This window comes from Amphiura filiformis, chromosome 5 (genome assembly GCF_039555335.1).
Source record: "Amphiura filiformis chromosome 5, Afil_fr2py, whole genome shotgun sequence".
In the NCBI taxonomy this organism is placed as follows: domain Eukaryota; kingdom Metazoa; phylum Echinodermata; class Ophiuroidea; order Amphilepidida; family Amphiuridae; genus Amphiura; species Amphiura filiformis.
This window is the reverse complement of record NC_092632.1, coordinates 23,608,197-23,623,198: the sequence shown is the minus strand read 5'-3', so window position 1 is coordinate 23,623,198 and position 15,002 is coordinate 23,608,197. Positions and strand designations below refer to the sequence as shown.

Here is a 15,002-nt window from a genome sequence, read left to right as displayed (position 1 = left end):
TTACAATCAAACCCGGAAGTAACTGTGTGTCCCTGGGCTGACGTCATCAACGAAAGCGCCCAATTTGAACGATTTCGTTTTGTAATTTAGGGGGTGCCAAAATCCAATCTTTGCATGGAGATTATGTCTAGCCTGGTACGCTATGCAAATAAAAAATATTCTTTTCTGCTTCCTGACATCATAAGCTTTCCATTGATATATAACTTTATTTTCAATGAGGTTCACCTTTAACACACAATAAATAATTAAATCTTTGATTTACAATATGTACAAAGTAAAATGCATTCTAAAATCCATGAATCATATTATATCAAATACTATAAATATTGTAAACGGATAAAATGATCTTTACATGTGTTATAAATTAATATTTGATATACATTAAATCTTTGTCAATATATACAAGATAAGTATTTACTTTAAAAGATGCAATACACTATAATAATCATAATAATAGTTTTGATAATTTAGAGTAAAAAAGAATAACATATATAGATTTTATTTACAATGTTCAGAGCAGAGGTTAGAATGTTTACTAGGCAATTAAAAGTATTCCTGCTCAATTTTCTTTCTGCAATACATAAAATCAATTTGCTTCTTCTAATTTTCTAGTAACTTTCAAATGTATGTACTTTTTTTATACAATTGAATGTTAATCATAAAATTGATCAAAACTATATACTTCTCCAGTACATGTTGCTGTTAAACATATTTCAGGTGTACAAGAACCTAATTGCCATTGTCTGGCTGGCCATTTCTTTGCCAATTAGAGTGGTTAAAACAAAGAATACTTTGGTTAAAATTTGTACAGTTTGCCAGATAGCAGAGTTTCTTCACCTACTGTGGCATTCTTCAAGAATCAATTGAGAGTCCTGCCCATTGGTGAAGAGGACTAACCTACAAAATATACCAAGGATAAACTTTATATTTTATACACACACATTGTGCAGTAAACTTTGGTGTGGGCAGTGCACTGAATTCAGGGGACATGTTGTGTGATCTACTCAAATGCAATGTGCAGGGTGCTAAAGGTTCACTTTTGCTGATGGGGAGTTACATTGTTGTCTTTCAATTTAAAATAATCAAATTAATAATAATTTGAGGTGATAATGCAGTTCAATAAATACGAATGAAAATAGAAGATAGGATTTTGTCTTTTCAACATTGTGTTATAATGCACTCATGGATGGACTGGCCACCAGCATCTACTACTCAGAATATTGGCTAGCCCTTCCATTATGACATGATACTAGATAGATTAAAGACAAAATCCTATATTTTATTCTCCAAGCATTTTTACCCCTCTCTTTCTGGATGTGAAACTTATATTGCTCAGTGGAGTGTGATGCGGAGGGAGTCGCATCTTTTTGGCTCCAATCTCTCTGATTCAATTTATCTCCCACTACCTTGTGCAAACTTTACTCTCAAGGTAATTTAAACATTATTTTTTGCCTACTTGCATCCGTGGATAGAGGACACTGTAATGGAATTGACATTTAATATTACCATTCTACAGACAGAATGACAGAGTATGCTGCACACTATCTCTTACTTTCTTGAGGGATGATACACATTGGAAGAAGCAGGTCAAACCAGGCCGCTTGTCTTGATTAATTTGAAATAACAAGTATAATTGGAGAAAATATGGCTTCAATATACCTTTAGTGAATTGCATTTAGGATTCAAATTTTAATTCACACGTTTATGTAAAGCAGTTAAATTAACTCCTTCAAATCTCTCTACATGTACAATGACTCTACCTCAGCAAAACTTCATTCATCACGACCAGCCCAAAAGTAGGAGTCATCTGGAACTGCCTGAAGAGTAGATTTCAAACCTGGAATTACATAAATAAACAAAATGCACAAGTTAGTCCAATGAAAAATTCATACTCGATATGACGATCATTTTGGCTGCCACTATTTTGTGCAGGGAGAAATCAGTCAAATTAATTACACAAGACCTCAACTCATCATCAACTATGAAGATTGAGGGAGCAGGTTACTGTTTATTTGAGGGGCTCAATTTTACATAAGAATATGAAAAAAAAAAACAGTTTGAGCAGCAGATAATGCAGCAACACCATATATTACTAATGATTTTATTACCACAAATGGTGTTTGCCCAAATATGTTTACTGCAAGGTGGAGTGTGTATAGCAGAAATATTATACATGTATGCTATGCATAGACTGTATAAACATGCTTGACACATTATAATGGGCTGTAATCACATGAACCATTTTTCAATAATGGATTGTGAGGGTATATATACATGTGATGATGTGTTCTGGTAAAATTACAGTGTTATGTATTAGGTACAAAATAATGATACAATTTCTCAATGACTTATTAAAAGTTTTGCTTTTCTAGAGCAGCACTGGACTGAAGTAGGATATCAGAATTTGTCTTTATTTTATCCCATAGAATTTTTTAGTAATATACACTTTATTCCTGCATGTTAATAGCCCACTTTTCTTTTGCCACCCCACAATCATACCATGCATGTCAAATCTTCCAGGTTGAAGAGACTGGCCACCCTTTTCAAAGATTTCATCCGATTCCACAACACTGTCTGTTGATGCATCACTACATGAAGACAGGTAGATGCAATCCTCACAGGTAGGGCTCTCACAAGGTGATGCTAAACAGTAAGCAAAGCTGCCAGTCTTGGCACACAGATCACAATGCACAGGGCTACCATTTGGTCCAATAGGTATAAAGTCTTCTGATAAGTCATCATAACTTCGGATGGCACCAGCATGGTGCTCCTTATGCGTTCCCTCCGCCAGACGACGTGGTCAGGATAAAGAGACATGACCTAAAGAAAAAGTTATTGAAGTGCACACATTAATTAGACAGGTAAATTTGCAAATGCACTGCTCTGCTGACAGATTTTATGATGCTCACTGCTCAGTGTATATTGGTGCAAATGGAAATATTGATGTTTTTCATCTAGCTTAATAAACCTACTACTGAACTGAACCACTTGCTTTTCTACTGAAGACCTCCCAGTCATTTAGATTTATGATGTAAGCAAGGCTTATATTAACTAGGCACCCAGGCATTTTTTACCCCATGGTTGCCTAGTTTTGGCTCCTGGTGTATCCAATATTTTACAAACTATAGGACCGTGAGCAATCTTTGGGACCAGGAGCTCATTTTAGCTCCTGGCCCAGGCATACTTAATAAGGCCTGGATGTAAGGCAGCAAAAAGAAAAAGGCACAGGGCACAGGGGGGGGGGTGAAAATAAGGAGTGATGGACCAGGGGCTACATTTACATAGCACCTGGTTCACCAAATTTAGCTAGGAACCAGTGCCCATTTCCAATCACCAAGCAAGTGAGGTGTCCAAGTGTCATTTGGACACCCTAAAATTCTGATTTTTATAATGGAGTGAATAGGAAGTGGACACCCTGATTTTGTAGAATAACTTAGGTATTTGTGATCATTTTGGACACCCTAAAGACACCTCTATGGCTAATGCCTTGTCACCGAAGGGCCAATAAAAATAATTTAAAGATGTGCTGGATGAGTTAAATAAACACTAGTTGCTTTGAATTTGATACATTTAGTTCACTATCCAGGGGGTCAGTTTTGTAAGAAAATGATGGTGAACTAAAATTGAGATGGAACCAGGGGCCATTTTAGAGATTCTGGGGCCAAACGCTTCCTATCTCCCACTTATTTTCACCCTTGCTCAGGCATGATATAGCTTTCAAAATTTGCCTTTTATCACATTCCTATTTAAAGATACTCTCAAGCTGTTTTAGTGATTTTTGTTTAATTGTCACAAAAAGTGATTTCAGTTTCATTGTCATGAAAAATGCAATAAAAGAAATATTTTGTGACTAAAAAATTCAAAACAAAAACAAATATGCAAATTGCATTTTGGGAAAAATTGGCAAGAGCTTTTGTGTTTTATCTTAAAGAGATAAAACATAAACATGAAAAGATATACTGGGACTAATCCAAAATCTGTTGTTACCTCTTCACAGCACATACGGCTTACAGCAGCCCTGTAATTGATGGTTCGTAGAAGTTTGTCTCGTTTTTTCAAGAAGCCTGTGTATTTGTTTCGCCAGTTCTTCCCAAGTGCCCAAGGAAAAATCTCATACTTGTATTCTTCTTCATCTTCTTCCATGTCACTAGCCAGATACCTATAATTGATTTAAAACAAAGTCTCATCAATAAAGGAAAAAAGACAGAAACACGTATTTTGAACCCTACACAATCATGTAGAACACAACACAGATGTCAGCTACAATGTATCATACACTGTCTATCACTTGCTGTCTACAGTAGACAGCATATCATTTACAATAGAGAACATAAGCATGTCTACAAATGTGGCCAAAGTTGAACATTACATTTTAAGGGGTCCTAAATATTAGCTAACAATTAGTGATCTTAATGGCCATTGCAAATGTTCATATTGTGAGATGTATTTAGTTCCACCAGGATGGTAAATTGCAAACCTTTTTAAAAGGCTGAGAGAGACTACAGAGGTATCATAATTAAATTATAAACTGTGATATCCAAAAACTGCCTTATTAGCAAAAATGTACGAAATATCAAATATGGCAATAAAATATCATAAATTTTTGTGTTTCTTACAATTTCAGTCAAAGAGCTCTTTTATCCTTTCATTAAATAATGAACAGTATATTTTGGAATCCCCAAAGAGAGGTAAACAATGTAACCATGAAAGACACCTTATAAAAATGGTTTCACATATCAGATATGGAGACACAAAATATTACAGTATGTGTAAAACCATAATAATAAATATGGGGAAATCTATCTTCACATTATTGTCCATGTTATTTGTACCCCATTTTCAAATTAAGTTGGTAAATCAATTATTTGACCTCCAAAATGAACTGTTTAGGAAGCAAATTACCACTAACATCATAAAATTTCTCATTCAAGTAAAAAACAAAGACAATTCACATTAAGGATACGATACATGATTTACCGACAAGTGACTCATTTCGAATGCGATCATGAATTTTGAAGAAAAAAAGTTTCCACAGGCTTCGTTGGGACTCGAACCAGCGATTCTAAACTTCCTTCGATTACGCGTCTAGCGCTTTACCACTCATCCACGGTTGCAGTTGAGCGGATAAGTGTAATAATAAAAGATAAATCTCATAATGCCATCTTTAGCCTTTTGTTTACTAAAATACGACACGTTTTGTAAAGATAGATTAGCTGTTTTATGCATAAATAGCACAAACGTTTGGGAAAGGTTTCAAACAAACAATAAAGACACTGATGTGATGATGAAATTGCGTAAGTCGGGAATTATCTGCGTCGGAATGTTTTGTTTTGGGTTTAGGAATTTGACCTTAAAATTTACGACTTCATGACATTATCATTCGAAATCAACAAAAGAAATTTCAACAGTATATGGCCTCGTTCTTTCTCTAGAATGTTTTGTACATGTATGTGAAATAGCTTTAACAATGGTTCGCTGCATAATGGTAAAATTAGCCTTGACCTAAAAAAAAAGGGAGAGGTACCATATTTACTGATTCAGGCTAAATTTAAAATTGATATAAAACGTTTGTTTTTTGATCGATTACAAAAAGTAATTTTTGTCGTATAAAGAAATTGTGTGTGGCGTGAATTACACTACAGTTTTTATTCCTAGGGCTTTCTGACTTCTTCAAATATTTTTTTTAATGATAAATTGAATCCCCTGGCCCTCTATAATTACGCACAAAAGATCGAGTCCCCTTAATACCTTTATAGAATGACCCAAATAATATGCCTACTGAGCTGCAATCTACAGTAGAAAGCCCATTGGTGTTCTCTACAGTAGATCATGATGTATAGCAGACAGCATGTACAGAAGTCATTATCTTAACTATTATAGTAGATACATACGAATTAAGGACCGTCGATCTATCCCCTTACCGAAATGAAAGCCTTCATTAGGCAGTTATTAGGCAGTCTGTTAAGCAGTTAATACAGGCAGTCATTTGAAGCTGTTGATATATGAAGCTCTATATAGACCTGAAAGCACATAGGCAGTACCTAGACCTGTAAAATGGGCAAAATGAAGCACTATAGGCAGTTCTTAGACCTTCACCTTCAGCTCTAATTTAGGCAGTTCACCTCAAATGAAGCTCTAATTTAGGCAGTCGTCAACCTCAAAAGAAGCACTAATTTAGGCAGTTGACTGCCTAAAATGAAGCTCTAATTTAGGCAGTCAACAGTCTCTAATGAAGCTCTAATTAAGGCAGTCAAATGAAGCTCTAAATTAGGCAGTTGACTGCCTCAGATGAAGCTCTAATCCAAGCAGTTGCAGGGACATGCCTTTTGAGGAGAGTGAGAGCAATCACTCTAGCTGCTCTCCTTAAATCCGATATACAAGAGTGATTTTTAGCTCTCCTTAGTTGACCATTTCTCCTTACATTCTATTGCAAATGCACTATAAAACAGCTCTCCTTGAAGGCTCCATCGACCTAAAACGTTCTCCTGCAATTCCAAAAAGACACTCCTTGCCATCGTCAACAGCCTCAAATAAAACGGAAGCTTGTGATTTTACAGGAAGATCGCTGGATGTCTCCCGATTTGCTGTGGAAACTTAATGTTTTCCTGAATCGAAGTACTTACTTTCCCTTTTGGTTATTAATTATTGGGGAATGTTTGATTGTAGCATGCCCTCAGCTGACAATCAATGGACATGCCATAATTTCTTTCAATGAAGCCTCAAATCTCAGCAGGCAGCCAACAATTTTAAAGCAATTTGCAGTCTTTTTCTGGTCAACATGACATCTTTTCACCATATTTTTGTTCATTTTGACCCATTATTTGAGCCATGGTGTTCGAGAATCTGAAAAGCAGGGGGGGGGGTTAGGGGTAGGAGCAACAAATTATTTTGATGATGCGTGAGATTTTACTCATTTTCCAGCGTTTTGCGTGAGATTTAGTACCTAGGAGTGAGATTATACTACCCTGGCGTGAGACCGTGAGAAAGTGACCCAATGCGTGAGACTCACGGCCAATGCATGTGTGCACCGCGTGCGAAACCAGGAGTTGAGTGTTTACAAACACAGGAATTTGAGGAGGTAGGCCTACGACCCAAAAAGCAGTAATTTCTAAGGAGCTTCTCAAAGTGGAGAACTCAAGGGTTAGGACGTCTTTTTCCGGCATTTCCTTCAATTCGAGGAGATCCATAATTGTATTTGTGCTAAGTCCTCACACACCTCCTCACATTCCTGTGAAAACTCCTCGTTTTGTATGTAAATTGTGCACAGTTTAATACACTTTGCACACACTATGCTTTTCTGTCTCCTCGTTTAGACTGTGCTACGAGTAATCGTGTATAGGTGTGAGAGTTGACAGCCCTGTTCCTGATTAAACACTAAATGATTTTGAGTTCCAAGCATAAATTGTACACCATATAATGACATGATAACACAAAGTAAAATGCAAAACTAAAATCCAGGGCCCTGACAATTTTTAACAATTAAGTTTCAGTATAGGTGCCAACCCGGGCCCATCAGTACACCACATGCTATGCTTTGCGGCATGATATTGTACCCCGGGATTGTACCACTATACCTCCGATCCCCAACCTTTAAGACGTATCAGTTATTGCCAATGATATGAATCCAATTTGCAGTTGCTAGAAAGCAAGGTTATCACAGAAAACTAATTTTGGATACATGCAAGTGCATACTGCAAAATTCAGCAACCTGTGCACACATTATCTGTACATGCAGTTGATAAGCTTACAACATTTATACTGCTTGCAATGCAACCCTGCAAACCTTTAATTTACCTGTGCATCAACATTGTATAATCATCTGTAGTATAAAATTCCCCATAAAGAATGAATGATTTGTGTGAAGAGACCATTAAAACACCACCATCTAAAGAACAGCTTGTTGAATCCAACAGCAAATTTGAAATGGCAGTTGGTGATCATGTGACCGGGTCATGACTTATGCAAATTAGCTTCTGACTGTCTATTAGGTCTGACTGCCTATTAGAGCTTCATTTATAGAGCTTCATTTTGATGATGAAAAAATCATAAGTATTAGAGCTTCATTTTGATTAGATAAAAAATCAAAGTATTAGAGCTTCATATAGTGACTGCCTATTATAGACCTTCATATCTGTCAAGCTCTTTTGACTGCCTAAGTCACAGGCCTTCAACTGCCTAATTTTCCAGCAACTTCTTGTTGATAGTTTGATTAGGCAGTCATTTGTCTTCGACTGCCTATGAACTGCCTATTAACTGTCTATTAGGCAGTTGTGTTTGGTAAGGGTCGATAATAATCAAAAAATCGACTATCCAATAATATCAATATCGGCGATATCACTTTCTGAACAAAATCGATATATCAGAGTTGCCGATATATTGATAAAAGAGTATATATATCGGCCAGTACTACATGTCAAGCCTTCAAATTTGTTACCTGTCACAACATTACCGTGAAAAATCTAGCCAGATTATAACTTTCCTGGCGACTTTCCCTACCTGCTTCATATTTTATATAAGAAGTGATATATTTTTCTAAAAACGTTCTTCATTCAAAAAAATAAGGAGCAAAACTATGAAAAACGATAGGATTATATCAAGCATTTTTCTCTCATCATTGAAATTCTGTGTGTACGCCGCCATTTTTGTCTTACCATAATCCACACATTTCCTGTTTCCCCACAATCCATTTGTTTTTGAAAGTCATTTTTATAAAGTTTAAGCCCCATCAAATTCAATATTTTTTTAAGGGGGTACTACACCCCTGTGGTAAATTTGTGACTATTTTTGTATTTTTCTCAAAAAATAACTACACACTGGTAACAAAAGTTATGTATATTATTGGGGCAAGGAATCCAATTACTACACTGAAATTTCAGTGACTCAAGACAAGCAGTTCAGTATATATGATAGGAAACGAGGTACATCCGAGCGGTACCTCATTTCTTATCATAAATATCGAACCGCTTGTCTTGGGTCACTGAAATTCCAGTTTAGTAATTGGATTCCTTGCCCCCAATAATATACATAACTTTTGTTACCAGTGTGTTATTAGTTTTTGAGAAAAGTGCAAAAATAGTCTAATTTTTCAAGGGTGTAGTACCCCTTGTTTAATTTAAAATGGTTTTAATTATTTTTGGAACAAAAAAAAATAATATACCTCAATTCTCGACACCCCTGTCAGCGGCCATTTTGTTTCTCACGTGTATTAAAATTCCCAGAATGCACTTGTTTTCAAAATTTGTTCATTTTTCTAAAGTCACAACTCCATCAAAATTGATATTTTACACACATAAATAAGCATATAAATGTCTTCAACATTTGCAAGCAGTTTTTAACGATCCCGTGCATTTCCTGAAGAATAAGATCTGGTCACATGATCATTATCTACTTCCTGTGAGTGCGCAATTAACATGGCCGATTTGCTTCTTGCATCGATTTCTAAGGAAATTTTCCCGGAAATTTTACAAAGTTCAGGATAAAGGAAGTTAAGTTTATGGTGTTGCAAATGAAATATACTAGTTTGCAGATCGTTGAAAACTTGAAAGGGAAAACAAATATGAAAAGTGGTATTTTATAAGCTTAAAACATATGTCTTTGGGACAAGTTTGACAATGCAAAAATGAGGAATAGAGGGTTCCAAATTCGGAACCATTGGCGTAAAATACATTCATAGCTATTCATTGAAGTTTGAAAAATCGATTTAGCGATTTATATCGATATTGATTGACCAATAAATCGATATTAATTATTTCCAACATCGACGATGCCTAATACGAATCATGATTGAGGCATTGTGATACCTCAATTTTCAATATTTTATAATTATTATATAATTTATATCAAATTATATTATGCCATATTTGTTCCATTTCAGGGGCGCTTATTTTTAAATTATTTACATAACTGTACATGTATGTCTAAAAATCACCACAGTATGGTTCTATCGGTAGATGATTACATGTTTGATACTGTGGAATTGGATCCTTACACATAAAGATTGAGGATCATGTGTAGTATATAAATGTTGCAGGGTGGCGCTTATAGGGGCATGGGCGGTTAATGAAACAAATACGATATTAATACTAGTTAAAGAATATACTGTTGTCATCTAAGCTAGCCTAAAAGACCTTATCAAAGCAATTATCATCAAAATTATATCAAAAACACATTTTACAATTCAACACACTTACAATGCTAAAAAGAAATTCAGTCTGGTGTATTGTCTGGGAGTATATTTTGCCCTCTTGAAATATGCGAAGACCATGGCCAGCAAAAACTGCATAAATTAATGGGTATAAGTGAGAACAAAAATGTGTTAGTTTACTAAAATGTACCATTTGAAAATTAAAAATGGCAGATAGCACTAAAACAGGAATTTCAGTTGCCAGATTAAATCTTAAATCTTGTAATGTTAAATTATGCATCATCACAACAAAACAACATCACACACACACGTATACAAAAAGTGAACTAATCCTTTTTGGAAGATCTGTGTGTCAAATTTTAAAACTGAAAAGGCAATAAGAAGCCCAATTATGCTCTGTACATTTTGATGTATACCTTATTTGTGTCAGTTAAAAAAAAGTAAGAAAAAAACCCGGAGATATACCGTAGCTTTATGCTAAATTTCAGTTTGGAATTGATGCAAAGATTTTGAGTTACCGTATTCATTATTGGAATGAATACGGTACGGTAATTGTTTTATTAAACAAAGGGGTGTTTTTTTTTAGTGATCTGTGTATTAAAATGAAACTTATGTTCACACCAAGTTGAAGTGAATGAATGTTATCGTTTACATATTTTCAACTTGTTTGATTTCAAAGTTCATCATCAATCAATTTGAGTTGCTGAGTTAGATTATAGGTCTTTTGACAAGGATATCATCCAATTTGTTGTTTTAATGGTAGACCTCAATCTGGTTTGCACTTCCCTGATCTGAGATAGAAAACAGAACATGAAAAATTGGACCACACCTCTTTAATTGAAAGAAGACAAGAATTTCAATAACCATTTTGAACCCCTCAAGAAATTCCAAAGGTACCGTATATAAAAATAATAACTGATGGTTTACCTTATCTGCAACTCTGGCACAGCTGTCCGTCCATAGGAAATCTTGTATCACATCATCATCTATAAGGTTTGTAAAAAGACACTTGTATATGGCTCAAAATATGCTAAGGTGTCATATTATAGCCATATATTTTGACATCTTTTAAAAAAAATAATAATTATAGAAATGGAATATTTGCTAGTTTAGTGGCAAGTTTAGGTAGTAAAGACATAGCATACACAATTTAAGTAAAATCCTTTCACTCTAAATAATAAAAAAATAAAAAATAGCTGTAAAAATGCCTATTTTTACACTTTTATTTGTAACATGCCAAGAGACGCCTTTTTTTCAACAGCTTTTAATTTTTTTATGGATCCTTATAGAAATTCATGTGACCTGTTTCCCAAAATGGTGCAGTAAACCAATCAAAAAAAAACAGAAAGAGGCATTATGAATTATAAGTTAACAGATCAAAAAAGGATTTAAAAGTTTGCCTTTATGTATGTTACTATTGTCTGTCAAACTTTTGATTGATTTTGAAGTCCCTCAGTTTTTTATAAACAAAGACTTGAAGCATAAACTAAAGGGTAAATCTATTGTAAATAACTTCATTTCTCCATATTATAATCAATTTGTAAGTGGCTGCCATCTTTTTTTGAACATATAACAATTTTAAAATTTTTCTTGAAATGTCTGTCAAATAGTAACATACGCCAAGACGGTGCTGTAATTCCTGCTAAACTAGGGTGATACAGCTAATTATGCTACATGACATAGCATTTAGCTCCACCTAGCTTTGTGGCACTATCACTTTGTGAGGAGAAGCTTTTTGATGACACAATCCATTGTTAAGTGTTGTCTGTCAAACATTTGTACGCAAGTAACATACATAAGATTTGTATGTGTCTGTCAAAAGTAACATACATAATACGTTTAAAAAATTAAAAATCACTTGATGTTCACATTATGATGATAGTTTAGAGTTTATAAAACTGTTTTAAAACATGTGATTTATAAACTGCATGTGATCTTTATTCAATTTCCCATCTTGAACTACTGTTTTTGCCAAATTATTATTCTGTATGTTACATTTGACAGACATCTTGCGTATGTTATGGCTTGACAGACACACATATTTTATTTATAACAATTTATCCTCCTTATTGTAATATTTGGACACATTTTTTCCACAATCAGTTGCTGTAGGTCCTACACCTAAATAACCACAAAATACCTTATGTAATACTTTATAAATTTTTATTTGATTGCCGAAAATCATCAAAATTGTGTCTGTCAAATATAACGTACGCCAGGCCTCCAAAAACCGCGGGAACGCGGGAACGGCGTTCCCAGAAAGGTCACAGAGGTCACAGAAAAAAATTGCCAAAAAAAAAAAAAAAAAAAAAAAAAAAAAAAAAAAAAAAAAGGTTTTTTTTTTTAAAATTTTTTTGTTCAAAAGTTTTCGGCGACCTTGGAGAACCACTGGACCTATTATGAAATTTCAGGATCATTCACAGTTAATTTTAAAAAAGGTAAAAAAATTACAGTTTGTTATCCTGTATATATGCAAACCATTAACTAATGTTTATTTCTTCATCTATCACATATTATAGATGCATTGGTTTTCCATGCATTTATAATATGTGCATATTAAGAATAACAAACTGTAATTTTTTCGTCATTTTTTTCCATTTTTTTTTCAAATTATCTGTGAATAATCCTAGCCCTTCATAATAGGTCCAGTGGTTCTTCAAAGTTGCAGAATACTTCTAAAAAAATGTTAAAAAATAAATAAAATAGAATTTTTTTACCGACATCCGACATCCAACAATCGGTTGAGCCCTACATGTGATTATATTTTCATATACTATATATATATGTACTATGACTTACGACAAAAAAATGACAACATTGTTGGAAATTTGTGAGTTTTGACAGTAGGCTAATACTTTGAAATTTTAAGTTGTGTTTTTTTTTGTGAAAAAGGATGTAAATTTTGATAGAAAACTGTTCCAAAATAAGGCTCAGATTGCACGAGAGAGCATCTAAACCCTGAGAGCTTCCAGGGCCCTAAAGCGGGCCCTGGACCCCGGCCGTTAGGACTTCGCGCTCGTGATGTCCGCTACGCGCACATAAGCCTATTTCAATTATTTCACAGAAAATTTCCAGCACTTGTCATTAAGTTCCCAGACAGCAGAAAATTTTCTGGAGGCCTGACGTACGCAAGGGCTAGAAAATTAAATTTGTGAAGTAAATGGTCTATAACTTATCTTTGTTTTAGTGTATTATGAACGATATATGTGCATACTATAATTTAAACCTGGTTGGAGACCAAAAGAAAAGAGCTGGAAAAATAATTGTGTGTTACACTTTTATGACACCTTAGCTTATTTTGAGCCATATAAGCAAGCAGCAATGTTGAATCCAGAATTTATATGATTTGAAAAGATTATATTTTAGGCAAGCGGAAAAGTAATATTTGAAAGTCAATTAAATAATATACTGTACGGTAGGGGTAAAAAGTTAAAACTTTTATGCCTGAAAAAAAAAAAGAAAAAAAAAATCAGAATCACCAAAAAAGGATGCAGGCAGGGACACTAAACAACATGGTTGGTTTGATTGTGCAATTTCCATCTACTCGCTGTGTCACACAACAAAAATCCCACCTTCCGCATAAATAGTTTGTGTGCACTGTTCATGCTTTCTGGACTCATATTATCCCACCACCATGGGCATCAATCCCTAGGCCCTGGGGGAGGGTGCAAAATGACATATTTTTTGTTCTCTTCAGCCACTTTTTGACAATTGCAGCAGCGTGTTCCTCCCACACTTCAAGCCAGATTTGCGCTAATGAGGAGTGTGATTATGCTTAAAGGGGGGTAACCCTATTGGTTTTGGATATGGATTGTCTTTAAAATTACATAATAATATCAAATATCGCCTCCTTTATGCTGCTTTGTGAAAAACGAGAGCATTTTCAGCGTAAATGTGAATAAATAGCCAAATTTGCAATCCAATACCTTGGTATACGTGAATTGCGTTCTGGGCAGGCAAGGACGAATGCTGACATGCTGTACAATGCCCGGCCCGTATTGAACGGAAAATGTTTTTTTTCGTACCGTTTCAGAAAAAAAAGGAAACAAAATATATTTCCCCTTGCAATATGTACATTTCAAATGAATATAAAAAAGTTTGGGTAAAATGGAGGAAAAAAACCCTTCCGAGACCGGGTTTTGAACCGGGTACCTCTCGGGTAAAAACCAATCGCGCTAGTCAATTGAGCTATTTAGCACACCAAGCTTACCGTTGCCGTTTTCATAACTATATACGGCGCACCATCTTGCGGTGACTGATATTTCGTTCATAATTCCCTCCCAGAATTCCAAAGTATTTACCATTGTTTACAAACTGGTATACCTGTAAAACCGCTGTGATTCATGATTTCTCGGAAATACATCGACTTGGAGCGTCAAATTTCAGGATAGTAATGAGAAAAATAGTATCTATTATGTGATACCAAAACCTCATCAACAATGAAAAAATCGGGGATGATGCTGTCGATCGGGTTACGGACCTTTAAATGGGATGTATAAGCTTTTAAGGAGTGTGGAGGAGTGTGATCGCCATGCACTCAAAACTCAAAGACAAAGCCTGATTAATCAGACATAACCTCATTTAAAATATACGCAAAGCCTGTGATCCAATCAAAAGAAATTGATTACATGACCGCACACTTATTGCAGGGTCATTAATAACTCACAATGACTTCTGGAACATGGTGTATGCGACTATGCGCTACAATGACTTTTGCGTGCGTGTGCATGTATACCTATGCTAAGCGTTATGGCAACACACAGGTGCCCATGCGATGCCGTTGCGCATTTATATGTGATTGATACTGGTTTACTTGTTATCAGCGCTAATGTCAAGTTCGCCTGGTACCGTAATTTTT

The 15,002-nt window shown here is 35.0% G+C and overlaps 1 protein-coding gene across 1 annotated transcript; it reads right to left on the bottom strand.

Moving 5' to 3' along the window:
- Positions 1–689: 689 nt before the first annotated feature.
- LOC140151667 (speedy protein A-like) lies at positions 690–14,120 on the bottom strand. Its single transcript, XM_072174002.1, is given in 7 exon segments — positions 690–1,837; positions 2,500–2,773; positions 2,776–2,820; positions 3,988–4,159; positions 10,191–10,276; positions 11,072–11,130; positions 14,081–14,120. Coding segments are annotated over 7 exon segments (741 nt in total). The 3' UTR covers positions 690–1,772.
- Between the last annotated feature and the right edge of the window lie 882 nt (positions 14,121–15,002).